The sequence below is a fragment of the Panicum virgatum genome, chromosome 5K (genome assembly GCF_016808335.1).
Source record: "Panicum virgatum strain AP13 chromosome 5K, P.virgatum_v5, whole genome shotgun sequence".
NCBI classification, from domain to species: Eukaryota; Viridiplantae; Streptophyta; class Magnoliopsida; order Poales; family Poaceae; genus Panicum; species Panicum virgatum.
Window position 1 is genome coordinate 12,866,512 of NC_053140.1, and position 27,730 is coordinate 12,894,241.

Sequence of the window (27,730 nt, forward strand, 5' to 3'; positions counted from 1 at the left end):
GGCGTCAGCGGCCGGAGCAGGTGCGACGCCAGGCGAGGCGTGGTGAGCACCTGCAGGGGAGGGCCCGATCGGGAAGATCGAGACCTCAAACTCAGACGAAAAATCAAGATCAGTAGACGATGTTCGAGAGCCAGCGAGTGGAAAGGATGCCTCATCGAACACCACATGGCGAGAAATCAGAATTCTTTTGGACAAGAGGTCCAAACAGCGGTAACCCTTGTGATTGCTAGAGTAGCCTAGAAAGACACAGAGGGTTGACCGGGGAGCGAGCTTGTTCGGTGCTGTTGCGGACATGTTAGGGTAACATGCGCAGCCAAACACGCGAAGGTGGGCATAGGTGGGATGCGAACCGAACAAGGAGAAGTGGGGAGTATTGAAAGCCAAGGTTTTGGTGGGGAGGCGATTCATGAGGTATGTGGCGGTGTGGAGGCCCTCGACCCAATACGAGGGTGGGAGGGAGGCTTGAAAGAGCATGGAACGAATGTTGTTATTAATGGAACGAATCATACGCTCGGCTTTACCATTTTGAGAAGACGTGTACGGGCACGACATCTGAAGCAAGACGCCATGGGTGAGGAAAAAGGTGCGCGTTGAGGAGTTATCGAACCCGCGACCATTATCACAATGAATGCTCTTGATGGTGCAACTGAACTGTGTCTTTACATAAGAGAAAAAGTTAGCCAAGGTGGGAAAGGTTTCAGATTTAAGCCGAAGTGGGAACGCCCACAGAAAGTGCGAGCAGTCATCAAGAATAACAAAATAATATTTGTAACCGGACACACTAGTGATGGGCGAGGTCCACAGGTCACAATGAATTAAATCGAAGTTCTTAAGAGCCCGCGATGAGGAGGTTCCAAAAGGCAATCGAACGTGGCGGCCAACTTGGCATGCATGACAAAGGGAATCACTAGCAATTTTATTACAACTGATGGCAGAAGTGCTAGCTAGTTTGGACAGAGCCTCGTGCCCAGGATGCCCAAGACGACGATGCCAGGTGATGGAGGGAGCTGCTGCAACAAGGGCCAGGACACCAAGGGAGGGGAGGCGAAGGTGTATAGAGGCCCGGGACTATTGCACCTGGTGATCACGCTACGGGAATTGAGATCCTTCACAGAGAGGCCAAAAGGGTCAAATTCGACAGAACAATTATTATCAATTGTAAACTGACGAACGGATATGAGATTCTTAATTATAGCAGGAGCAACTAAGATATCATTAAGAAAGAAAGGTCCCGGTAGGACAGATTGGCCTGATGCTGTGACAGGTAAGGTGGATCCATTGCCGACAACAATGGATGAGGAGCGTGGGGGGCGGAACAAAGAGATGTTACCAGAATCTGGAGTCATGTGACTGGAGGCACCTGAGTCCATGACCCAATCAGTGACGGCGGGAGGGTTGAGGCTCACTATGCTAAAGTTGCTAGCAAGGGACTGCTGATCCCAAGAGCCAGACCACGGTGTCCATGGTTGCGCCTGCTGAACATGTTGCTGAGGCGCTCCAGGTTGTTGCTGCAGGGCCGGCATGTACGGCAGAAACGGCCCAGGAGCAGTCTGCACGAAGTGGGCCGGCGGGGCGGCCACCATGGCCTGCTGCGGAGACATGGCCTAGGGCGACGGCGCGCGCGGCGCTGGGCCGCCACGGTGCTTCCCCCCCGTGGGACCGGGCCACATGGTGATCTGCCCGGTCCACGGATTGTAGATCGAGGGCCATGGAGCAGAGGCGGCCTTGTCGCCGCCGCCGCCTCCGCCGTTGCCGTTACCGCGGCGGCGCCTGCGTCCCCCGCCGGAGTTGCCGCCGTTGCTGGTGGAGGGTGGACGGCCAGAGCCGCCCTGGGGCGCCGCGGAGCCACCAGAGGGAGTGCCGGAGGGAGCAGGCCGCGGCGGAGCTGCGACGAGGGCGGTCGCTGGTGGCGGTGTGGGCGTGCTGGAGTCGATCTCCTCGAGGATGAGGTCGTTGCGGACCTCATCGAAGGAGGGGAACGGTTTGGTGCGCTTGAAGCGGGCCTTCATGTGGGCGAATTTTTTGTTCAGGCCGCGCAACACATTGCGGACGAGGGTGCGGTCGTGGATGATCTCACCGAGGTTGCCGAGATCGTCGGCCATCCCCTTCATCTTGCGGCAGTAGTCGCTGATGGAAAGATCGCCCTGCACGAAGACACGGAACTTGGCATCAAGGCGGAGGGCGCGAGCTTCGCGATTGTCGAGGAACTGTTCCTCGACGGTGATCCAAGCACGGCGAGCCCTGCCCTGGCGGGTGCGGGCGGACTCCATCAGCTCGGGGGTGAGGGTGCCCAGCACCCATGAGAGGACGACGGCGTCCATGCACCGCCACGACGGCCCGGTGGGGAAGGCGGCGTTGGAGAGGACGTGGTCGGCGAGGGCGTACTGCTCGAGGGTGAGGAGGACGAGGTCACGCCAGTGGTTGTAGTGGGAGGAGAGGGGGTCCAGAACCACGGGCACGAGGGCACGGATGTTCTGGACGCCCGCCGCTTGCGCGTGGAGATTGGCGATAACGGCAGCCTCGTAGTCGGTGGTGTTGAGGTCGCCGGCGGCGCTGTCGGCGACGCTACCATCAGCAGATGGGAAGGCAGCATCGCGGGCGGCGGCTGCGGCGCGCTCGAGGGCAGCGGCGGCCTGGCGCTCCTTAGCAAGGGCGTCCTGGGCGGCACGGACCCGCTCCTGAGCAGCTGCGGCGGCCTTGGCAGCCTCGGTGGCGGCGTCGATCAGGACCTGGCGGGCCTTCTCCTGAGCGGCGGTGTCCTCAGTGGAGGCCGGCGACTGCTCGTCAGCCATGGCGGCGGGAGCACCAGGGAGGCGGCGCAGGCGGGCACGATGGGTTAGCGGAAGCGAATTGGCACGGGATCGTGATGATCTCTTGATACCATGATAGTGCAAATGTTGATTGTATTCAACTGAATGACAGGAATTACAATATATAGAGCTCTACCTAGGATCACCCTCTACCTGATTTATAGGAGTAGGATCAGGGAGATCAGGCGCACAAGGAAAGGTCACGGGAAACACTCAACCCTGACCTAAATCAGGGGAAGGGATAAACTCTAAAGGAGGAGATAAACTCTCTAACACAACTGAGCTTGAGAGCAGGAACGAAGCACGTAACGCGGCGGCGAGCTGTTGTCGCCGGTGGCCGTGGAAGCCACCGTCGATGAACAGCTCCACCCAACAGGGAGAGCTTTATTTCTTCGATGCTTAAATACAAACTAGCAATTGCTTTTATAGATCAGGCCAAGACTTAACTAACAAGCAAACTAACAAACTTGCCTAACAAACTAAATCTCCTCTCTCCCGTGAAGTCCGATGCCTGCTTTTATTCAGCCACGTGCAGTCGTCGATGTTGTGGACTCACCCTTCCTTCTCCTGCTATACGTATGCTTATAGAAGAAAGTCCACAACACACTCCATCTGCATGAGAAAGAGTATACAGTGTATAACGTCACCAGGATGTCGTAAGAATTTTTTCTCCACCCGCATCTTATTTCTCGCTATCCATAGCGCCCACCAAGTTATAGAAAAGGAGAAAATCTTGAAATTGTAGTTCTCACACCCTATCAGGATCCACTCCATGTAGACCCCTGGCAGGCTGCTCAGTATTTTGTCCCAGCTGAGGGCCTCTTTGAAACACGATCAAACAAATTTAGAGACAATTCAGCCAAAAAAGATGTGATCAACCATTTCTGGGACCCCACAAAGGGGGCATTTCACCTCCCCTTTCCACCTTTTTCTGCTAAGCACCACTCCTGTTTGCAGCCTGTTAATCCAGGATATACTTAACATTGCAGTTCATAACAAGTATTTTATTAAAAAAAATCAATACTGACAGGGTTCTTCCGAGCTTGCCTGAATAATCACAATATTGGTTAGGTTATTTTGTTTCCCCGCATGTGATGGTTGTTGAATTCAACTATTGACTTATGATTCTTAATGTCTTTTATCATATAGCAATGGTATTTAGGTTGCATCAGAATTAAAGTTATGTTCATTCTTTCTAGGAGTTCTCTACCTTCATAGCTCAACTTAATCAGCATCCATTCTCTAATTCCATACTCACAATTTCAGAAATTCCATGATGGAGATTTAGTGCACTGTGAAACTACATTTGAAAAGATGGGTCGTACAGCACAGGTTTGTGTTTATTTTTTGGTGAAATTCTTTGTTATTTTAACTAATGTGTAGATTTTTTTAAATCGAGGACCTATTTTAACATTATTGTGTAATATTTTTTAACATATTTCAGGTAAACATCATATGTGGACATTGCCCAAATAAAGCGCGCAGAGGTCTGTTGCCTGTTGATTTTTCTAAGTTTCATGACACCTTCATGTGACCAATTTAAATATTTTTGCGCATGTTACCGATTGAAGTATAAAAATTTAAGTACTGTGTTCTTAAAGAATACCTATTTAGGGAGTGGAAAGGCTACTTCCTACTACATCAGTGTAGTAGGAACTGGGACGTAGTCTTCTTACTTTCATCTAACTTTGTTACTAGTGCCAACTAGTGGATTTAATTTCTTGTTTTCTTCAGAACTCACTGTTTTGGGGAGAAGTGTTGACTACTTTGGCTCAATTGAACTTCGTTCTTCCCCTTTGCAAGAGAAATTAGCCTATAAGCAAAGTTTTCTGTTATCCTCAACTCCCAGATGTTATTCATATTATCTGCAAATATGATGGAAGTTGGTGCATTACTTAAAGCATAATTCTTATCAAATGACGAGTTCACATAGATGCTCTGTATGTATTGGGGTGTATATCCCGTCAATGGTTGTCAAGAATTGTTAGCTTTGTTGCCAGGGTGATAATTGGTCAAATAGTCATAAACCTGCCACTTTGTTTGGCCCTGAATTCAAAGATATCACAAAGTTCTGTTTTAGTTGCATATGTCGTGAGAAAGCATATGCTAATACTGACAACTGTACAGATGAGCAAGGATGCATTTGTAGCATATCTTATGATGAAAGGATGTGCAGGTAATAATGAAATGTTTAATTTATTATGCATTTTCAGTACTGTGAAAAATAGGAATTAGATGGATTTATGAACTAGACAGCAGTATGAACTTTTTTCATCTAAGAAATGTCATGGGAATGAGACACAGCATTGCTCTCTTGTGAATGACTAAAACAATGAATAAGAGATGAACTATCTACAATCCAATTGATCACCAGCTGAACTCTTCATTTTGGACTATATTTTAGATTTTACTTCATCCCTTAATATTTGATGTCGGTTAGCTCAAAATTGAGCTAATTGATAGGATTGTTGATCCTACCGCGACTGCGTAGCACGTATGGATGGAAGGAGGGAGGAGGACACTTGCGCAGCGGCCGGCGAGTAGGCGCCGTGGCTGCAGCAGGGAGCGGCGGCGGCGTGCGAGGAGGGCGGCGTGCGTGAGGGAGTCGCGCGCGCGAGAGAGAGAGAGAGAGACCGCGGAAGCTAGGGGGCGGCCCGTGAGGCCAACTGGAATTAATTCCCAGCCTCATCTCATTCCCTCTAGAGGAGAGTATTTAACTTACAAATTGTCCCACACTTTAGGAAAGCAAATGAAACCCTAAGGAAATAAATCGTGGCTCTCCTAGCCACTTGGGCGGCGCCCCCGGCGTTGGTACGTGATCCATGCCGGGGCCGCCGGTTGGGCCTGGGCCGGCTGCCCCTGGCCCGTAACATCTCTCCGCTCCTCGGGAAACAGCTCGTCCTCGAGCTGGAAGTCGGGGTAGCGCTCGACGAAGGACTCCCGTGGCTCCCAGGTCGCATCATCAGGAGGGAGCCCCTGCCACTCCACGAGGATCTCCCAGGCACCATGCTGGACGTGTGCCCGCCGCACCCGAGCAGGAGGCAAGACCACCCAGCCATCATGAATGGGCGGCAATGGCGGCGTGGACGCAGGGGGGTCGCTGTGGAAGGGCTTCAGCAACCCCACATGGAAGACATCGTGGAGGCAGGACCCCTCCGGAAGCTGTAGACGATAGGCCCTCTGGCCAATGCGCTCGATCACTTGGAACGGGCCAGCGTAGCGGGGGCCGAGCTTACCCTTTGGACGGCGCTCCAGTGAGAGGGTCGGCCTGTGCAGCAGGCGAAGCCAGACCCAGTCACCCACCGCGAACTCCAGCTCGCGGTGATGAGCGTCGTAGTAGTGCTTGGCATGCTGATGAGCCTGGAGGAGACGCTCGCGGACGTCGGCGAGGAAGGAGTCGCAGTCGCGGAGTAGCGTGTCGGCCGCGTCTGTCTGGGCCGCACCGGCGGTGTGGCAGGAGCGCCGGCGGGGGGGGGGGGGGGGGGGGGGGGGGGGCGCCCGTAGACCACCTCGAACGGCGTCGCTCGAAGCGCCATGTGGTACGAGGTGTTATAGCAGTACTCCGCCCACGCGAGCCAGTCCACCCAGGCTCGCGGGCAGTCTCCCGTGGCGCACCGCAGGTACATGGCCAGCACTTTGTTGACGATCTCCGACTGGCCGTCCGTCTGAGGGTGGAACGCCGTGCTGAAGCGGAGCTGGACGCCGGCCATCTTGAATAGGTCGCGCCACATGCGGCTCGTGAAGACAGGGTCCCTGTCGGTGACGATGGAAGCCGGGAAGCCGTGGAGCCGTACGATGCCGTCGAAGAAGGCGCGGGCGACCGACGACGCCGTGTACGGGTGGCTCAGGGCGATGAAGTGCGCATACTTCGAGAAGCAGTCCACCACGGTGAGGATGACCGACTTCCCGCCGACCTTGGGCAGCCCCTCGACGAAGTCCATCGAGATGTCAGCCCACACCTGAGAGGGGACCTCGAGGGGCTGGAGCAGCCCGGCTGGTCGCTGCGTCGGCGTCTTATTGCGCTGGCATGTCGGGCAGGCGCGGACAAACTCCTGCACCAGCCGCCTGTCGTGGGGGACGTAGAAGTCGGCGCGCAGACGCTGTAGGGTCTTCTGGACGCCCTCATGGCCTGCTGAATGGACCAATGAGAGCACCCGCTGGCGAAGGTCGTCCTGGGCAGGCATGAAGATGCGCTTGGCGTGGAGGAGCCCGGCGTCCCAGCGCCAAGGAGCCGTGAGGCCCTCGCCCTGGCGCTGTGCGGCCTCGCTGTCAGTGGAGGTAGTCATCCGAATGTCGTCGATGAGGCTGAAAGATGGCCCGGAAATGGCGTGGAGCGGCGCTGCATCGTCAGTACTGGACTCGCTGTCGCGGCGAGAGAGGGCGTCGGCCGCGGAGTTGAGGCGCCCCGGTCGTTACTCCACGGCGAAGTCGAAGCCGAACAGCTTGCTGAGCCACTGGTGCTGTGGGATCGTGGACAACCACTGGTCGAGGAGGTACTTCAAGCTATAGTGATTTGTGCAGACCAGGAAGAGGCGCCCCCACATGTAGGGGCGCCAGTGCCGCACAGCCTGTACCAGGCCGATGAGCTCCCTCTCGTAGGCCGCCAGCTTGACGTGGCGGGCGGCGAGCGGCCTGCTGAAGAAGGCCAGGGGTCCGGACCCTTGGTGGAGAACGGCGCCAAACCCGGTGCCGGAGGCGTCGCAGTCAACCACAAACTACCGCTCAAAGTCCGCATCTGCAGAACCGGGTCGGTGGAGAGCGCCTGCTTCAGCGCCGCAAAAGCCTCCGCTGCTTCCGCGGTCCAGGCAAAGGCCTCCTTGCGCAGGAGGCGAGTTAGGGGGGCGGCGATGGCCCAGAAGTCCCGGATGAACTTCCGATAGTAGCCGGCGAGTCCCAGGAAGCGGCGGATGCCCCGGGCCGAGCGAGGCTCAGGCCAGGACGCCACAGCCTCGACCTTGGCGCTGTCCATGGCGATGCCCCCGGCCAAGATGACGTGGCCGAGGTAGGCGACCGAGCTGGAGCCAAAGGAGCACTTGGAGCGTTTGAGGTGGAGGTTGTGGGCGCGGAGTGCGTCGAAGACGAGGCGGACGTGCTGCAGGTGTTCGGACCACAAAGAGCTGTAGATCAGGATATCATCAAAAAATACAAGCACGAACCGCCAAAGGAACGACTGCAGGACGTCGTTCATGAGCGCCTGGAACGTAGCCGGCACGTTGGAGAGTCCGAACGGCATGACGAGGAACTCGAAGTGGGCGTGGTGTGTGCGGAACGCCGTCTTCTCCACGTCGGCCAAGTGCATGCGCACCTGGTGATAGCCGGAGCGCAAGTCCAGCTTGGTGAAGAACTTGGCGCCATGCAGCTCGTCGACCACCGGGATCGGGAACTTGTCCTTGGAGGTCTTGTCGTTGAGCGCGCGGTAGTCGATGCAGAAGTGCCAAGTGCCGTCCGCCTTCTTGACCAGCAGCACAGGCGCCGAGAATGGGGAGGTGCTGGGTCTAATGATGCCCTGAGAGAGCATCGTGGCGCACTGGCGCTCGAGCTCGTCAATCTGCAGCTGGGGGTAGCGGTACGGGCGGAACGCCACCGGCGCCGTGCCCGGCAGGAGGTGGATCCTGTGGTCGTAGGGGCGGGACGGAGGCAGCCCGCGCAGCTCGGCGAAGATGTCGTACTGCTGAAGGAGGACGTCGAGGAGGGGGCGCTCGGGGTCGGCAGCCAAAGCCCGCAGGCTCGGCTCGAAGATGTCGTCGCGGGGGGATCCAATCCTCCGCCAGAAAACGCGGCGCCCGTGCCACGTGAACGCCATGCAGAGGTCCTCGAAGTCCCACAGGATGGGGCCCAAGGTTCGCAGGTAGTCGACGCCGAGGATGACGTCGAAGCCGCCCAGGTCAATGCCGAGGCAGCTGATGGTGAACTCCTTGCCGATGTGCAAGGCGACGTTGCGGGCCACCATCCCGCAAGGCACGCGGTCGCCATTGGCCACCGTCACGTGCGTCCTGGTTGTCGATGTCGCCAGGCCCATGCGACGCATCAGATCGACGTGGACGAAGTTGTGCGACGAGCCGCTGTCGAGTAGGGCCGTGAGGCGGTGACCGTGGATGTAGACAGGTACCAGCATCGTGTCCTCAGTGCGGATGCCGGCGATGGCGTGCAAGGAGACCACCGGGGCGGCCTCCTCTGCTGGCAGGGCGTCGGCGTCGCCTGCCGCCGCGTCGTCCTCGCCGTCGGACGTGTAGTCGCTGACCTCCAGGAAGAAGAGGCGCTGGCACTAGTGCCCGCGGACGTAGGGCTCGTCACAGTTGTAGCAAAGGCCCTAGCGGTGGCGTTCCGCCATCTCGGCCGGCGTCAGGCGGCGAAACGTCCTGGGCGGCGGTGCTGGTAGGGCCGGCGCTGGGGCGGTCGGGCGAGGCGCCGCCGGGGGCGACGGCAGGGGGAGGCGCTGGGGAAGGCGCCCTGAGCGCTGCGGCAGCGCGGTCGCAGTGGCCGCCGCGCGACGCTCGAACGCCCGTGCCAAGTGCATGGCATCCTGAAGTGTCTGGGGGCGCGGAACTCGACGTCGACGCGGATGTGGTCGGGCAGGCCACCCACGAAGAGGTCTGCCTTCTGCTGCGGCGACAGCTCCGGCGTGTGGCACACCATGGCGTTGAAGCGCTCCTAGTAGTCCTGGACGGCGCCGTGCCAGGGTAGTCGTGCCAACTCCGAGAGACGATTGGCCCGGATGGCCGACCCAAAGCGCTGGGTGACGAGCTCCTTGAGGCGCTCCCAGGATGGCATGCCCTCGTCCTGCTCGAGGGCGTAGTACCAGGTCTGAGCCACGCCCGTCATGTGGTATGAGCCGAGCCAGACATGATCCGAAGCCAGGGTGTGCTGACCGCGGAAGAACTGCTCGCAGCGGTGCAGCCAGTTCAGCGGGTCTTCAGCGCCGTCGTAGGAGGGGAAGTCGATCTTGTTGAAGCGTGGAATCCCCAGGCGCACGCTGGCACCGCCATGCCCTTGCGCCCCGGACGCCCCGAACGAGGGCATGGTGAACCCATCCGGGATCGGCGATGGCGAGTGGGGGAACGGGATGCAGGCGATCGGCAGGGACGGCGCCGTAGTGGACATAGTGGGCGCCGCGCTCGTGGCGGCGGCGGCCGACGAGGAAGAGCCTGCCAGCGTCGTAGATCCAAACCCTGGCAGCCCGTAGGGGAAGGGCGCGGTGGAGGTCGGCGCGCGCTGCGACTCCAACGAAGTCAGGCGCGCCTTGATGTCATCCAAGGCGTCCAGGCGGCCGAGGACCTTGGTCATCATGGCCGCCAGTCCGTCGATGGTCGTCGGTGGCGGAGTCTTCCCTTCGTCGCCTGGCATAGCTGATACCAGGTTGATAGGATCGTTGATCCTACCGCGACTGCGTAGCGCGTATGGATGGAAGGAGGGAGGAGGACACTTGCGCAGCGGCCGGTGAGTAGGCGCCGTGGCTGCAACAGGGAGCGGCGGCGGCGTGCGAGGAGGGCGGCGTGCGCGAGGGAGTCGCGAGAGAGAGAGAGATCGCGGAAGCTAGGGGGCGGCCCGTGAGGCCAACTGGAATTAATTCCCAGCCTCATCTCATTCCCTCTAGAGGAGAGTATTTAACTTACAAATTGTCCCACACTTTAGGAAAGCAAATGAAACCCTAAGGAAATAAATCGTGGCTTTCCTAGCCACTTGGGCAGCGCCCCCAGCGTTGGTACGTGATCCACGCCGGGGCCTGGGCCGGCTGGGCCTGGGCCGGCTGCCCCTGGCCCGTAACACTAACTGACATCAAATATTAGAGATCCGGGGTATAACCAACAGTCTGCCACATTTTATATATAAATATGAAAGAGATGAACTGTATACAAGGCAATGCTCAGAAGGAAGCTGGCTCCATGGAAATACTGGATACTTCCCTACCCCATCAGACTAGCTGAATGCCCATGCATTATTACGCATTACAATATTCGTATTGGCCCCTGTCGAGCCACTACTGCTGGGTTTGATTGGCCTGCACAGCCCCACTGTTCTGTAGTCTGTAGGGGTGCTTCGCTGAGCTCTTTTGCAGTCCACTATGAGGGGGTTGGGAGAAGAAAATCGATTTTAAGGGGAGAGAGGGGAGGTAGGCAAAGAGATATGATAGAATTAGCTGGGTTTAAATTTTGAAATGAAATTTGTAAGAGTTGGTTGGATGAGTTAAATTTTGTTAAGAGTTTCCTGCAAGTTGTTTGAGGAGGTGTTATTGTTTCCTTGAGTTAAGTATTGAGTTGCATGCACCAACCAATTCAACCCAAAAGCTTAAGCTGATGGGAAGAGGTGGGCGATTCACTTATACTTCAACACTCCTCCTCACGTGCAGGCTCCCTCAGGCCTCAAACGTGGAAATTAGGAGTTGGATGCAATCATTTTATTTAATCGCGCCTGCTATACTTCAACATTGGAAGGGATATAATTTGATTTAGAATTGCGGATTTCATATTAGTTGTAAAGACAAAGTCTAAGCAGTGTAGATTGTAGAACTGTAGATGATGTCAACCTAAGTTTGAAAACCTGAATTAGTTTTCTCTCTTTTTTTTGCAGGCAAAAAAACTGAATTAATTAGGGATGATCCAAATACAAACTTAAGGTCTTTCTAAATAAAATTTGTTTTTCTGTATCCTTTCCTGAAAACCTTTTCTTGATATGTATACTGTATGATTGAGGAATATAGCTCTGCTCATTACTGTTCATTTTTTGTTTAATGAGCAACTGCTGCAGTTATTTTATTATCTTGTCTGTCCTCAATACATGTTTCCTTTTTCTTTTTCAGGGTGCTTGTTGAACTTGCTATTCCTTGTGTTAAAAGTGGTCCAAGAGTATTCAAGGGTTTCACTGTGGGATTCCATCCCAGATCATCAGAAATTGTAAGTTCCTCCTGTTTTCTGGCTATTATATTGCTTAAGTTAGTGTTACAAATCACTATGGTCTTTTTAGGTTTATAATGGATTGACTCAGCTGGGATTTGAGCAACTCCATCATGGATTTAGGTACGATTTTGTCAAAGTGCTGTTCAAATTTGGTGATATGCAAATATTTGTTCGGTGTGAAGCTTTATGTTATCTATATAAGCCCATGCCAATATGAAATGGGAAATGTAAACTGTGTTCATGCAAATCATCTTCAAAATATTACTTGCAGCTTCGTAGAAGTTGCACACTTGCACTTGGTTCTACATCGGGTTTGTGTAAGATGTAAAATTTTAGTGTCTATATGAACTCTGTATGGTTGTTACTTATTACAACCTATCCACTAAGTTGCTTCTATAAATTCTAGCTTAATCATACAGAGTATGGAAGAACTACATGATAGGTAAAAAAAATCCTAATTTGTGACATCAGCTTATCTGCATTTCAATAAAGTGAAGTTTCACGGATATTGGAATAAGACCCCAAATAGAGCCTGATACGGTATGGCAGGTGCCATGGACCTAATTTAAATGAGTGGCCCTTTTCAAAGAAGAATAGGGGCCATCGAATGCAGCATCAAAAAGGAGCTTAGACAATAAGAGTCTGCTTGTATCTTATGATAGTATGACAGTTGTCATTGACTTAATGGAAATGAGTTGCCCGTTTCGAAGAAATTGGGCCCATGAATGCAGCATCAAAAGGCAACAACAGGATGTTGTCTAGATTAAATTGATTGCGATTCCTTACAAATTTTTTTTTACACAGAAGCTACGAAAATAAACACTGTGGAATTCAGCGCAGTATCTGTAAATTAACTCTTAGGCATGCTGTCATGTCATCACTCATGGCACTTAAACTGACTAAAAGCAATATATATTCTAGAAGTCCCTGTCAACTTTTTTTTTCCTCTCAAATCCCTCTCAACTTCAAGCTTGATATAAATACGGATGCTAGTGGATGTGAATAGTATTAGAACATATCAAATGCAAATTAGTTGGTGATCAAAGCTAATACTTGTTCAGTATCCACATTAGTTTGGAACAGTTTGGATATGTCAAATTGATTGTGTCTCTCGGGTTCCTTTTGGAATCTTATTGCAAAGCCTGCGATACTTCACTATTACTCCGTGATTGGTAGCACTCTTATTTTAGTCCTTGCACTACCAAAAAATTATATCTGATTCATTCCCCACGTTAAAAAAGCAAAGAATATATAAATTTCTGTATTGATTTAAGCACTATTCTGTTACCTATGCAGCTTTCAAACTGAGCAGCTTCATGTGTCCCTGTATCTTACTGCTATGTCTTCCCTCGCAGACCTGGTTGGAAAACCTACCTTCAAGGTAAAATAGATTTGGGACTGTCAAAACAACACACTCATTTTTTATTGCCTCGATCTGGCGGGAGAGCGGCCAATCATTGTATTAAGAAAATAAAAGATATATTAAGCTAGCACACAGAGCACCAACAAAACCACCCACATATAGCTCATATTACATATCTGCCAGCTTAAGGGATCGAACATGACCTAATTGACCAATCTGAGACTAAAGTTATTTCAACTCGCTAGCTCCAGCTGAGCACCATAGAGTGGATTCTTCATGGATCTGAGAATGACCTGAGGAGGGCTAGGGTTCCTATCCCTGAAAACACTCATTACAATGCTGCCAAAGAAGCCAAACCACCAACATGACCAGGGATCGCCTTTATGATTTTGTTCATTGTACGTCAAGGGCCTTTCCATCAACTATAATGGTATTATGCCTGGGATTGGAATGTTTCTTTACATCATTGTTCTAAGTAGTTTAACGTGACCTTCTAACTTGGTTATCTTTCTCAAATAAAGATGCCACTAAAAAAAATCTGCCACCAAACAAACTATCACTGAAAAACAGCACTAACTTGTGTTCATTCAATCTCTTTATTGGTGTTATGCTAGTGACCAAATGTTCATAGACATATCCATGTTATTTTGAACTAACACAAAACTTTCACAAACGAGCTCACTGTTGTAAAAATCACTAAGAGACTGCTATCATCATCAGTTCTAATTAAAAGGTCCAGTTGTACACCATGTACATTGAACTATTTTGTATGCAGGTTAATCCGGTGAAAGGGCTTAGTGTTACACTTACAGGATCAGGGCTCAATGGTGCCATGCCTACTACCCTGTCTCCTACAGTTCTGAATGTGGATTGGAGATGTTAGTTGCTTCATTGTGCCCCCAATATTGATGCCCTTTGTAACATGCAACAAAACAAACCGTCTTCAATATTTTGTAGGTGAAATTGCTCGAAGCAGTCCGTATGAGGTCAATATTTTGATCCCAGTTGAGGGCTACGATCCAATTGAGTTTACACTTACCAAAGAATGTGGTTAGTCCTAGCCATACAATTATTAAATGTGCATATAGACTTTGTTCCTTCCAATTTGGAATTTTCCTGCTTCGCCTTATTAGACCTCTAATAAGGAAAACAGGAGAGGTGGATAATTTTGCACAATTGCACCTAAATAGGTGTGTGTAGATTTAGGTTTCGATACTGTTGGAGTATATTGAGGCCATATGTATAGAGGCCCATCTAGAAGCCCATGTGTAGGTATTATATATACCCACCCTTCTAGGGTTGGAGGAATACAGGAATTATTCACTCCATCATGGTATCATTAGCCTAGGATTAGGGTTCCTCTCCTTCCTCTCTCTCCCTCCCACCCACAAAGCTCGCAGCTGCCGCCGCCGCCGGCCATGGCCGGCCGGCCGCCGGCCCCCTCCCTTCCCCTCTCCTCCTCTCCCTCCCTCCTCCTCTGCTCCGGGCGCAGGGGGCACTGCGCCGGGCGCGCTGGGCGCCGCCGCCGCCTGGCCCCTTTCCTCCTCTGCTGCTGCCGCGCTGGGTGCTCTGGGAGCCCCGCGGCCGCCCTACGGCGCCGTCGCGATGGCTGCAGCCGCCGGCGCGGGTCCTCCCGGCGCAGGCGGAGCCGCGGGTCCTCCCAGCGCCCAGGCTCCGATCTACCCTGCTGCTGCTGCCCTGGCCGCCCCGGCGAGCCCTGGCGCCGCCGCAGCCGCGGGTGGGGCCGCCACCGCCGCACAGGCCGGGCCTGCGGCCGCCGCAGCCCAGATCCGCCCTGTAGGCACCGCCCAGACCACCGCCGCCGCCGCCCAGGACGTACCTGGCGCGGGCGCGGGTGGGCCTACTGACGCCGCTCAGGCCGTCCCTGGTGCGGGCACGACTCCGGTGCTGCCTCTGGTGCCCGCGGTTGACGACGCCGCCGCCGCTGCTGCCGCCATCGCCGCCCACCGAGCCGCGATCGCTGCCGGCAAGCAGCCCGCAGCCGCCGCGGCCGCCGCCGATCCCACGTGGCCCGAGCTCGGGATGCCTCCCATGGATGCGCCGCTCTCCGCCGCCGCATTCCGTGGTCCGCAGGCCGACGCCGCTCTCGCTGCGGCCCTCCTCGCCGCCAAGTCGGAAGCTTCGGCGGTCCAGGAGCGGGTCCGCGTGGCTGCCCTCGCCTGGGAGCGCGAGCGCGCCACGGCCGATGCCCTCGCTCTCCGGGTCGCCGAGGCGGAGCGCTTCCTCCGCGTCTCCTCCGGCCAGCCCGTCGACCCAGAGCACGGCACCTCTTCCTCCCACCAGGCCCCGCCCGCTGGATCTGGAGCCCGGTATGACCCGACCAACCCCATGGTCGCCCAGCTCCACCTCCAGGCCGCCGGCGTCCAGAACATCAGGGCTCTGGTCTCCGTCCTCCTCGACCCTGTAACAGAACGGGCCGGAAGCCAGTTGGGCCGGGTTACTGTAGCGACGTGCTACTGTAGCACGGCGGGACTTTAGTCCCATACTGAGAGTTGAAAGAAATCCAGACCAGCTTAAATATCAGGCCCAAGGAAGCTAAATAACTCCGGTTGCAACCTTTTGCGCGAAGCGAGGACGAAAGCGCAAGAGAGTTATTTAACAGGTGTGGTTTACTCAAAATGAAGAGTAGATCTTAGCCGTTATCCCAGGGTAGGTCGTTACAGTGGTATCAGAGCCGACTCTCGCGGTTTCACGCCACATACGGGCAGAAGTGCGCAGGCATGAGCACGGGCGCGTGGTCGCAGATGCCACAGGCATGTGGACGGGCGCGTGTGGGCGCAGATGCGCGGGCATCGAGGATGCGCCGGCACTGGACACACGGACGTGGCACAGGGACCGTTGGCACTGGACGCACGGACGTGGCACATGAGACTGTTAGCACTAGACGTATGGGACGTGGCCAAGAGAGGAGATCCTGGTGGTATTTAGGTTGGTCTGGTACTCGACGGGGACGTCGAGTCCTAAGGGGGGATGATTGTAACAGAACGGGCCGGAAGCCAGTTGGGCCGGGTTACTGTAGCGACGTGCTACTGTAGCACGGCGGGACTTTAGTCCCATACTGAGAGTTGAAAGAAATCCAGACCAGCTTAAATACCAGGCCCAAGGAAGCTAAATAACTCCGGTTGCAACTTTTTGCGCGAAGCGAGGACGAAAGCGCAAGAGAGTTATTTAACAGGTGTGGTTTACTCAAAATGAAGAGTAGATCTTAGCCGTTATCCCAGGGTAGGTCGTTACAGACCCCGCGTCTTCCTCCTACGGCCGCTGGCGGGACCAGGTCCTACTCACCCTCCGCCGTTACGCCCTCGACGACCACGTCCTCGTCGACTCGCCGATCGAGACGCGGGACGTGGCGTGGCTGCGCCTCGACAGCGTCGCCTTGTCCTGTATCTTCGGGACCATCTCCCTGGATCTCCAGGACCTCGTCAGGACCCACGGCGGCACTGCGAGGCAGGCCTGGGTGGCACTCGAGGGGCAGTTCCTCGGCAACGCCGAGTACCGCGCCCTCCAGTTCGACGCCACCTTCCGCACCTTCGTGCAGGGGGACCTCTCTGTCGGTGAGTACTGCCGGCGGATGAAGAGCATGGCAGATGCTCTTCATGACCTCGGGGATCCGGTGTCCGATCGGGTCTTGGTGCTCAATGTCCTGCGGGGCCTGAGCAGTACCTACGACCACCTGAAGAGCTGGATCGCCCGCCAAAGGCCCTTCCCCACCTTCCTGCAGGTCCGGGACGACCTCGCCCTCGAGGAGATCACCAGGGGTCTCGCGCCCGGATCGTCCTCACCCGCCCCCGCCGCGCTCGTTGCTGCTCCACCGGCCTCCTCGGCTGCTCCCGCCGCCTCCCTCCTTGGTGCTGCTCCCGCCGGGCAGACAGGAGGTGGGGGGGCCGTCGCCGTCGCCGGCGGGGGCCTCGGGGTGGTGGTGGTGGTACTGGTGGCCCTGCTTCTGGGGGTGCCGGTACCGGTGGGGGCCGTCGGGGCGCGCCGACTCCGGCTCCCGCTCTTGCCCCTGCCTCTGGAGGTACGCCCTGGCCATCCTTCAGCAACCCATGGTCAGGGCGCATCTCGATGTGGCCGTTCCAGGGTCCGGGAGGGGGGCCTCGTCCTCAGCTCCAGCCGGCAGCCATGTTCACTGGCGCTGCTCCTCTCTTGGCGCCGTCCTGGACTCCGCCCGCTCAGCCTAGCCAGCAGCCGACCTGGCCTGGGGGGTGGTACCAGGCCGCACTGGCGCAGTCCTTCCGCACTATGGGACTGACGCCGCCGGCCAGCACCGAGTGGATCGCCGACTCGGGTGCCTCGTTCCATACCACTCCAGATGCTGGTATTCTCTCTTCTATCCGACCCCCACACCCCGCTTGTCCTTCTATCATGGTTGGTGATGGGTCTTGCCTTCCTGTCACCGCTGTGGGTTATGCTCCTCGTCTTCCTAATGTTCTTGTTGCTCCTCAAATGGTTCACAATCTTCTTTCTATTCGCCAGTTTACTGCTGACAACTCATGTTCTATCGAATTTGACTCTTCTGGTCTTACTGTGAAGGATTCGGCTTCCCGGCGTCCGCTCCTCCGATGTGACAGCCCGGGGCCCCTTTACACTCTTCGGCTTCCTGCTTCCGCTGCTCCGCCTTCGGCTTCTTCGTCTACTGGTTTTGACGTGACGACTTATTCCACCACCTGGCACCGCCGGCTTGGTCACCCCGGCCGCGACGTTTTGGCTCAGCTCAGCCGTAGTACCGATGTTCCATGTACTAGGGCTCCTGCTGAGCACCTCTGTCATGCGTGCCAGTTAGGTCGTCATGTTAGACTTCCATTTTCTTTTTCTTCTTCGCATGCTGCGCATGTTTTTGATCTCATTCACTGTGACCTGTGGACATCTCATGTACTCAGTATGTCGGGCTATAAATATTATCTGGTCATTGTTGATGATTTTTCTCATTACTCTTGGACTTTCCCTTTGCGCGTCAAGTCTGAGACTTTCCCTACCCTTCTCCACTTCTTTGCCTGGTTGTCCACTCAGTTCGGCCTCACCATTAAGGCCGTCCAGTGTGACAACGGGCGGGAGTTCGATAACTCCATCTCCCGGTCTTTCTTCCTGTCTCGGGGTGTTCAGCTGCGTATGTCTTGTCCGTATACCTCTCCTCAAAACGGCAAGGCTGAGCGGATGATTCGCACGACGAACGACGTCGTGCGCACCCTTCTGATCCAGGCTTCTCTCCCCCGCGCTTCTGGGCTGAGAGCCTCCACACTGCCACCTACCTGCAAGGTTCACCAAACCGGTGGGAACCGGTCCAGTTTGACCGGTTACCGGTCAAACCGGTCCGGCCCGGTTCCGGTTTGGTCCGGTACCCAACCGGCCAAAATTCAAAATTTAAATTTAAATTCAAAAAATGAAAAATTCCCTAAAAATTTCTAAAAATACTTCAAGGTGCAATGAATCTAATAGTGTCAAATTTTCTCAAAAATTCGTTCATTTAGTATAGTTTGCGGGGATTTAAAGTTAAATCAAAAAAGAAAAAAGAAAAAAATGGGCCGGCCCATTAAAGCCCACCGGTCAAACCGGTCAAACCGGCCGGTAAACCGGTCAAACCGGTCGGTAAACCGGTAAAACCAGCCGGTAAACCGGTTGCACGGGAGCTATTGAATTTGAATTTGAATTCAAACCGGTCAAACCGACCGGTAAACCGGTCAAACCGGCCGGTAAACCGGTCGGAACCGGTTGCACGGGATTTTTTGAATTTATTTGAATTTGGATTTGAATTCAACCGGTTTCTACCGGTTACCGGTCAAACCGGTCCGGTAAACAGCTACCGGAGGGCGGCGGTTTGACCGGACCGGTCGGTTCGGTTAACCCTGCCTACCTGCTCAACCGCCTTCCGTCCACTGCTTCTCCTGCTCCCACTCCACACCACGCTCTTTTCGGTACCCCTCCTCGCTACGACCACCTTCGGGTCTTCGGGTGTGCGTGTTACCCTAACACCTCCGCCACCGCTTCTCACAAGTTGGCGCCCTGCTCGACTCGTGTGTTCCTCGGGTACGCCCCTGACCACAAGGGGTACCGATGCTTTGACCTCACCTCTCGCCGCGTTCTGATCTCCCGACACGTCGTCTTCGACGAGTCGGATTTCCCCTACTCCACCTCCTCCACACCTTCTTCTGATCCCGAGCTGGCGTCTCTGTTTCCGACTGACCCGGTGGTTCAGCCACCGTTACCTGTCTGTCCTTTTCCTGCAGGTTTTCCCGGCGCACCGGCACCACTTCCGGTGATCCCTGCTGCGCCGAGCGCGGCCCCGGTGCCCGCGATCGCGCCACGCGTAGCCCCCGGACCTCCGGTCGTGCCGCGCGCGGACCCGGTGTCTCCCACTGCGCCACGCGCGGCCCCGGTGCATTCCCCTGCGCCTGCGCGGTACGCTCAGCCGGTGCAGGTGTACCGGCGTCGCTCGCCGCCGACCCCGGCGCCGCAGCGGTACGCTGAGCCGGTGCAGGTGTACCGGCGTCGTTCGGCGTTGACACCGGTGCCGCCTCCTGCTCCGGAGGCTCCTGTGATGCCGACGCCGACACCGGAGCCGTCGCCGCCGCCGCCTCCTCTGGCTCCCTCTCGAGCCAAGCCGGAGGTGTACCACCCGCCAATCATCCATCGGGATCCTCGGCATATCCATCCCATGGTGACTCGGCGGATGGCGTCTCAGGCCGCGACTCTCTCCGCCACCGAGGGAGAGCCGCGGGTCTCTCTGGTACCCTCCTCTATCCGCGACGCCTTGGTGGATGCTCACTGGCGTCGCGCGATGGAAGAGGAGTACGCGGCTCTTCTTGCCAACCAGACGTGGGATCTCGTGCCGCGTCCGTCTGGTTGCAATGTGGTGACTGGCAAGTGGATCTGGACGCATAAACGTCGGGCTGATGGCACACTGGAGCGCTACAAGGCTCGCTGGGTTCTCCGGGGGTTCACTTAGTGGCCTGGTGTGGACTATGATGAGACCTTCAGCCCGGCCGTGAATCCTGCTACGGTGCGCACGGTCCTATCGCTTGCGCTCTCGCGCTCTTGGCCTGTGCACCAGCTGGATGTGAAGAATGCGTTTCTTCACTGCACATTGTCAGAGACTGTCTACTGCTCTCAGCCAGCGGGATTTGTGGACTCGAGTCGTCTGGATATGGTCTGCCGGCTCAACAAGTCTCTCTATGGACTGAAGCAGGCTCCTCGGGCTTGGTACTCTCGGTTCGCCACGTTCTTGCTGACATTGGAGTTCACCGAGGCCAAGTATGACACGTCCCTCTTCGTCTACCGCCGTGGGGATGAGACTGCCTATCTGCTGCTATACGTCGACGACATTGTGCTCACAGCCTCCAGTCAGCAGTTACTTCAGAGTGTCATCTCCTCTCTACAGCAGGTGTTCGCTATGAAGGATCTTGGTAAGCTCCACCACTTCTTGGGCGTCACTGTTGAGCATCGCCCGTCTGGTCTTCTCCTTCACCAGCGGCAGTACGCCATCGATATCCTGGAGCGGGCTGGGATGACTGATTGCAAGCCCGGTTCCACTCCTGTCGACACTCAGGCGAAGCTGTCTGCTGACCTGGGTGATCCGGTGGCTGATCCTACTGCCTACCGGAGTCTGGCCGGCGCTTTACAGTACCTCACCTTCACCAGGCCGGACCTCACCTACGCTGTTCAGCAGGTCTGTCTCCATATGCATGATCCACGGGAGTCACACCTTGCTGCGCTGAAGCGTCTCCTCCGGTACGTCCGTGGTACTGTGGACCTCGGCCTGGTGCTTCACCGCTCGTCCTCTGCTGAGCTGGTGGTCTACACCGACGCTGACTGGGCTGGCTGCCCGGACACTCGTCGCTCCACTTCCGGCTACGCCGTCTTCCTGGGCGGCAACCTGGTATTCTGGTCGTCCAAGCGGCAGCCGGTTGTCTCCCGCTCTAGTGCCGAGGCGGAGTACCGGGCTGTCGCTAACGGCGTGGCGGAGGCGTCCTGGCTACGACAGCTCTTGGCGGAGCTCCACGGCCCCCTCGCCAAGAGCACGCTCGTCTACTGCGACAACGTCAGCGCCGTGTATCTCTCCACCAACCCCGTCCAGCATCAGCGGACGAAGCACGTGGAGATCGACCTACACTTCGTGCGCGACAGAGTCGCCATCGGCGATGTTCGGGTACTCCATGTCCCGACTACCTCCCAGTTTGCTGACATCTTCACCAAGGGCCTGCCCTCGTTGACCTTCTCGGAGTTTCGATCCAGCCTCAACGTAGCCGGTGGCTAGTTGTGGCTGCGGGGGGGGGGGGGGGGTATTTGCCCTTTGTACTCTATTTGTACTCTCATCTTGTCCAATCTTGAACACCGCTGCGTCGGTTGTTCAGACTGCGGGGGTGTTAGCTTTCTTGTTGTCCAGTCTTGAACACCGCTGCGCCGGTAGTTCAGACTGGGGGGGTGTTGGAGTATATTGAGCTCATGTGTATAGATGCCCATCTAGAGGCTCATATGTAGGTATTATATATACCCACCCTTCTAGGGTTGGAGGAATACAGGAATTATTCACTCCATCAGATACTATGACCAAAGAAATTCAAAAGGTGAATGCAGTTTTGGACTTTAAAGTACCATTCAATCCATTTCGCATTAATCAGTCCATTAGCATTACCTGATGATTTACGTTGTTGAATGGAAAAAGTTATTGCAACGTCGGATTCATGAGCATGAGAAATGTTACACAGTAGATTTGTTAAATCATTTATCACAAGATGTTGCCATGTTTTTGGTGATAGTAAGATCATGATCACAACATGATAACTGATAATCATGGTAGTCACAAAGGATGCATGTTGCATACATACTGCAAACGGTGTGATATCTACAAAGTGCACCATGCTTGAGAACAGTCTTACAATCTTCATCAATTCATTCTTGAATACATTAGTATGCTTATGTCATTGTTCAATCTTTTCCTCATTTATTCAGTATGTTAGTTGTGGTCTAGTTATATGATTTGTTTTTGTATCTGTCTCGCTCTGTAGTTTATGCACAAGAAAAAGAGAGTGATCCCATGAAAGGCTGGGCAACATTTGGAATTATTTCATGCATGTATGTGTTTCTGAACTTAAATAACTTTTTTGTTATGTCGAAGTCTATCATGATCAGTTGCTTTTCTGAAGTGCATTTCCCTGATTTTGTTTTTTTGTGTATAAGTTGTCTTCATGGTAACTGCATTTTCTTTCATGAATTTTAACTTTTAAGTACTGTTTTCTGAAGTTAACTTTTAAGCATTGGTTATTTGTTTCTCTTACTGCATTTTTTGTTGCCATTTTTGTGTTTACTATTCTGACTATTGTCTTGTTTCTATATAGCTTCATTGTCTTATCAACTCTACTTTGTTGTGGAGGGTTCATCTACAAAACCCGCATGGAGCATCTGGTATTTGTTAATTTAATATTTGAGTAATTAACCAATGCTATCAGATTTATAAGCTTATGATATGTTTGCTCCAACTGCAGTATGGTTTAGATGCACTGCCTGGGATGGCCTTCTTATCTGCCTTTCTGGATGCTGTGAGTATCTATTTTGTCTTAATTTGTTGGCTCATCGAACCATTGATTATTATTAAACTAATCATTTATCAGGCTGGTAGACCAAGAGGCTACTTGCCAGCAGACAATCCTAGTGAAAGTCATGCAAGCCAGGCTTCTTGGGAACACACACCTGATACCACACAAGCAGCACAGAGGACAAATGATAGAGCATATGGATCAATATGAACTAAAGCATATGTAGTTTTGAGGATTATTTCTTGCAGGCTCGCATTCTGTACTCAAGTATGCTAGGCTTTATTTAATCTCATATATATGCTTACAACCCACTGTCCTCTTTTTCAAACCTTTTTCCTCTGCAATTTACTAGCAAGTGAGATTATGAAGTGTTGCTAATCATCTTCACCTCTTCATAATTAGGCCTGCTCATTCAACTACCATCTCATGTGCAAGTGAATTAGTGCATCCATCGATGTGCACAATTAATTTTTCTTTTATGCATGACATTAAATCAAAACCTCATTCACCGTCTTGCGATACCACACTTGCTAGCAACTGTTGTGTCTTATCATATTGTAGTATAATAGAGTGCAAACTACTTAAAACTATTATTATTGAAGAGCTTACGTGTCAATCTCGGAAAATTAGTTATAATATATGCATCATGGACTAGAAACTATATGCAATGACTCACCCCTTTTCCACCTTTTACATAACATGGAGTTATGTATTGATTTAGAGCAAAAGAAAAATGAGATACATTTCATTGAAAGTAGTCGGCTTACATTAACAAATTGGAAAAAAACAAACTGAAGTTACAGTTACATCTTATGCCCCCCCCCCCCCCCCCCCCCCCCCCCCCCACATTGGCATGCTGACATTCAAACTGACGTAACATGCAAAGTAAATGGTTCATCACAAGCAAAGGAACCTAATTGGGACACAAGCATTTTGACAGCTAGACCTCCTGATTGACCCTACGACAGTTCTTGCGGATTTCTCCATTGTGACCCATGAGGGGATTTATGTTCCCCATTTTGATTATGGAATTCACATAGTGTTCAAAGAATAGTGGCTCGTTTTCTGCATAACTTTTAACCAGCCCTGCTATTTCTGGATCTTTTCCTGTCCATAAAACTTCATCTGAATTGAGAAGCCCTTTTCCCTCCAATATCAGCTTATAGTAGCTGTTGTCAAATTTTGAAGGGCTGACAAAATCTAGTGATCGTATGTTGTTATCACCACCAGTGCGTGGGCATGCCGACGCCAATGTGTGGTAGAAACTTCTCTCTAGCGTTATGTCTGGTCTGTTATCTCTATGCTGATTGTAGAGCCGCTGCTTGAAACTGACACATCTGGCCTTTCCGATCGTGTGGCTTCCTGTCAGTTCAAAACAGAACTCTTTAAGAAGAAAATAAGAGAATATGCATATACACTAGCAACAGTTATGTTCTTAGAAATCAATTTGGAGTACTATTTAATTTCAGTGCTAGATTAATGACATCAATGAAACATCAATAAATCCATTATGAATACTATTACTTTTGTTATTTTTTATTGTTCATTCTTGTCTGGCAGATATTCCTGCTGATGATAGTAATGCCTTTCTACTACACCGTTTTCAATGTTTTTCATAGTGTCCTTTCAGCAGCATGCTGATCGCCCTCTCCCTTTCTGAGGTCGACATCTTTCCTCTTTTTGATGTATCCGTCAACTATTTTATGTTGGAACGTGCGTGGTCTTAACTCTCGAGCACGCCAGGACGCAGTACAGACTTTGGTTACATCTAATTGAGTCGATGTAATTTGTCTACAAGAGAAGAAAATGGCCGATGTTTCTAGAGGAACTTTACTCTCAGTGTTGGAGTCTGATTTTACCAACTTTCTTGAGCTACCTGCCATAGGTGCCAGTGGAGGAATTTTAATTGCTTGGCGACATGGACTGGGTCATGCAAGCTTATAACAAGAATCTAATTTATGAACAACTGAACCTATTATCACTGTTTTTTTATTAAAGGTTTATTTCGAGCATTGAAGATGAGCAATAGCATACCTGATAGTGCCACAAGGTCCACCTTATCCAGTCCTTGCCTTTGGAAAAACTTGATAAGACGGTGTAGCGTTGCATTTGGGGGAGGAAGATTCTTATTTGCTAGCTTCATGTTTGCTGTCTTTGAATCTCTCCTTCCTAATGGAAGCTCCCAATATGGTCCACCACTCTGTCAGGCAATAACATCATTATGTGCGTGTTAAATGTATCAAGTGGAGCTAAATTAAGTTCTTCCTGAGGATGGCAGCTTTTAGTCTTTAAAGAAAATAAAATATATTTAGTGAGAAATCATTTATGTATTTCTCTGTCTGTAACTAGTACAGGTTCTCGTCACTTAAAAGTTAAAAGAGCAGAACTTTACCAGTACTGTTGAACCTCTGGCTGCTAGGGCAATAGTGTCTGCACAGGAGACTGTATGTGGGCATACTTCCTCAAGTGCGGCTTTGATCTCATCTATAACCTCAAATCCCCTAATTGAATTCTTATTGGGAATAGCACTTTTTTCGCTTACGAATTCCTCACTGTCATCCAAAAGAACTGATGCATCACAGCCCTGCAATTTCATCCTGACAATGATGAGAAAATAACTATGATCTACAAACGTGTACCACAAGATAACCAAGATTATTGATGACTGAACATGAAAGCGTGGTTCTAGCACTCAACCATGGGCGAACTATGCTTGTTGAATGGTGAATTTTGTTCATTCCTGATGAAAAAAGAAATGGATGTGAACGGTGCTAACCTGAACAAAGCAGTCATGAAATAGGAGTCTGAGAAGGGAAGCAGCTATCCTTGGTTCCTTTGCGATAGCCTTCTTCAGTATAGACACCACAATCTCATCGGCTTGTGGGCATGTGAACTTGTAGTAATCTGGAGAAAGACTTGAGATTGGGGCATTTCCAACTGGATAGGCACCCTCATGGCGACCAGGGGGGTAGGCAAGGGAGGCACATAAGTAGAAGGAAGCAATGAAGATTGCACCAAGAACTATCTTAGTTGAAACCATGTGTTCTTGAATGCTGCTGTGCTTTAGTTTCATTCATTCTACTTCCTATTTATAGACACTCATGTGATTCAACTGCATCACTCCATCCGCTCCACTTATGGAAAGCATCATCTGTTTGCATCAGGTGTACCTGATTTAGAGGTTGCTTTTTGTCGATTTTTTTGGTTACTTATCTGTTGCCACTATCTCATGTCCTATTATTGCCATGTGTGACCTGCCTAAACCTTGCGTTCTCTATTATTAATTCCCACTTCCACATGAGATCATTGAGCTTCTTTAAGGGTTATTTCTATCTAGTCATATGCTGTTCCTTGCTGTTTTGTTTAGAGAGAGATTTTCAGCTTAGCTTGTGCCCTAAAAACATGCTGGGAACAGAAACTATTGGCCTTTGTTCAACCTATCTAAGTAAATCCTTGTGGATGTACAACAGAAAGTGGTGGTAGTAGTAGTAGCAGCAGCAGCAGCAGCTCCACCCACTCCAAACGCACCCCTGTATGATTCAGTAGTAGGATGGATAAAGTTGCAGGGAGTAGCATTGGTACAGATAAATTGAGTTGTGCATTTAGGGAGCTCTCGCAGTCTATCTTGGGCAGTTTGTTGGTTCAATTTTTGTGTGAAAGATATCATTACATTAGGCATAATTGGAAACCTTTTGTGTCTTTTTTTTTTTGAACAGGGTAGGCAAAAGCCCTACCTTTTGTGTATATTCGCTTACAGCACCAAATGAGTAAAGCAGAACATGCATTTGTATTTTTATTTTGAAAACTCTTGGATCTTTCACCTTGTAAACCTATTTTTCTAGACTTGATGTGGTGCCTTTTGAGTTGCTGATGGACAAGTAACACACGGGCTGTTCTAACTCTTCCCATTTTGTTGAATACTGCAGATGCCTGGTGCTTGGATGGTTCAGAATACTGAAGAAGCCAGCTTGCTGCGGCGTAGAAGCAGATCAGGAATCCAACTCTCACGAAGTCAGAAAATCGTGTATTTTTTGTACGAGTACGCATTGATCTCCTACCAGCCGCAAGTAGTTAGAGCAGTTTGTAGACCTTCTCCGTTCTCCCGGACGGAATTTCTCGCTTCCAATCCAAGAAAATTCCTTCATCGTAGTTAATTAGGGCGTGACGGACCGATAGTACCTACCTGTCAAAGCCATTGCTGTACTTGCAACTGCAGCAGAGTTGCAAGCAGTTCCAAGTCGTCGGACACAGTCACTCTGTCAGTAGTAGTAATGACTTGACAACCCCAGTAAGCAGCTACTAGCACCTAGCAGGTAGCCTGCGTTGATGACAGAAGCTGCCAAGCAGCCCAAGCTGGTGTTCTTGGTTTTGCAGTTTCCTTCCTGGAGGTGGCATGTTATCTGACAAACACCTTTTCTCGTCAGGGCGAAAGGTTACACGCCGTTTGTCACTCGCAGAAGTGTGCAGTGGCTACGATCCAAATGGTCGGTTGGTTTTGGAGCCAGTGGAGTCGACCGGGCCGGCCACGCCCGGCGTTAAGGCCGCGCCGGAATTTTCAGCTGCGGCATGCATGATTGCAGTTGCAACCTAACCACTCTCGCCATCAACCTGCCAGTCGCGTCGTTATCGGCCGGCGTTGTCGGCAATGGCCCTTCCCAAACATTTTGACCCACACGGGAGGAAAAGGTCACAGGTGCTGAACACTGAACAGAAACTCACTCGGCGTCACGCTGTGATGTACCTGGGCGGGGCAGGCAGAACCTGGTGCGAGCCCACAGGCCTAGGCTCTTGCAGCGAGTACGATCTGGCTGCTGCCCAGCATTGCGTCGATCAGGTTTGACCGTTTGGGACCTGCTCGCCGTCCGTGGAAGAAGTGGGCCTAGCTGGGTTAGTGATGAGTTGGTTGGCGAGTGAGGTTGTTAGCATGGGCGTAACTGACGGGCTAGTTTTGAGTTCTTTCTCGGTCAACGGATGGTGGTCGTCCGTCGCTGTCAAAAGGAAGCGTGTGAATCCTGGATCAAGCTTAGCAGCCAAAGCAGAGCATTTTGCACCACCCCACAGCGCGCATTCGCTCCCCCACGCCCGGCCCCCTCGTGTCGTGCTATTGTGTAG

The 27,730-nt window shown here is 52.5% G+C and overlaps 2 protein-coding genes across 3 annotated transcripts in view; one reads left to right on the forward strand and one right to left on the reverse strand.

Moving 5' to 3' along the window:
- Positions 1 to 26,772, forward strand: part of LOC120706428 — a 33,692-nt gene extending 6,920 nt beyond the window's left edge. For both annotated transcript variants that reach the window (XM_039991074.1, XM_039991076.1), the window contains 13 exons: positions 4,077 to 4,142; positions 4,255 to 4,297; positions 4,938 to 4,986; positions 11,608 to 11,701; positions 11,772 to 11,824; positions 13,001 to 13,085; positions 13,843 to 13,945; positions 14,025 to 14,117; positions 22,091 to 22,157; positions 22,421 to 22,487; positions 22,568 to 22,621; positions 22,694 to 22,866; positions 26,545 to 26,772. In XM_039991074.1, the coding sequence (XP_039847008.1) occupies positions 4,077 to 4,142; positions 4,255 to 4,297; positions 4,938 to 4,986; positions 11,608 to 11,701; positions 11,772 to 11,824; positions 13,001 to 13,085; positions 13,843 to 13,945; positions 14,025 to 14,117; positions 22,091 to 22,157; positions 22,421 to 22,487; positions 22,568 to 22,621; positions 22,694 to 22,828 (909 nt within the window). In that variant the 3' untranslated portion in view covers positions 22,829 to 22,866; positions 26,545 to 26,772. The remainder of the gene's footprint in view (positions 1 to 4,076; positions 4,143 to 4,254; positions 4,298 to 4,937; positions 4,987 to 11,607; positions 11,702 to 11,771; positions 11,825 to 13,000; positions 13,086 to 13,842; positions 13,946 to 14,024; positions 14,118 to 22,090; positions 22,158 to 22,420; positions 22,488 to 22,567; positions 22,622 to 22,693; positions 22,867 to 26,544) is intronic.
- Positions 23,391 to 26,027, reverse strand: LOC120706429 (peroxidase 9-like). Its single transcript, XM_039991077.1, has 4 exons — positions 25,395 to 26,027; positions 25,011 to 25,202; positions 24,653 to 24,818; positions 23,391 to 23,980 (listed from the first exon to the last, which is right to left on the reverse strand). Exons 1-4 carry the CDS (start codon positions 25,689 to 25,691, stop codon positions 23,559 to 23,561), a joined length of 1,077 nt encoding a protein of 358 aa, XP_039847011.1. The 5' UTR covers positions 25,692 to 26,027; the 3' UTR covers positions 23,391 to 23,558.
- Positions 26,773 to 27,730: the final 958 nt, after the last annotated feature.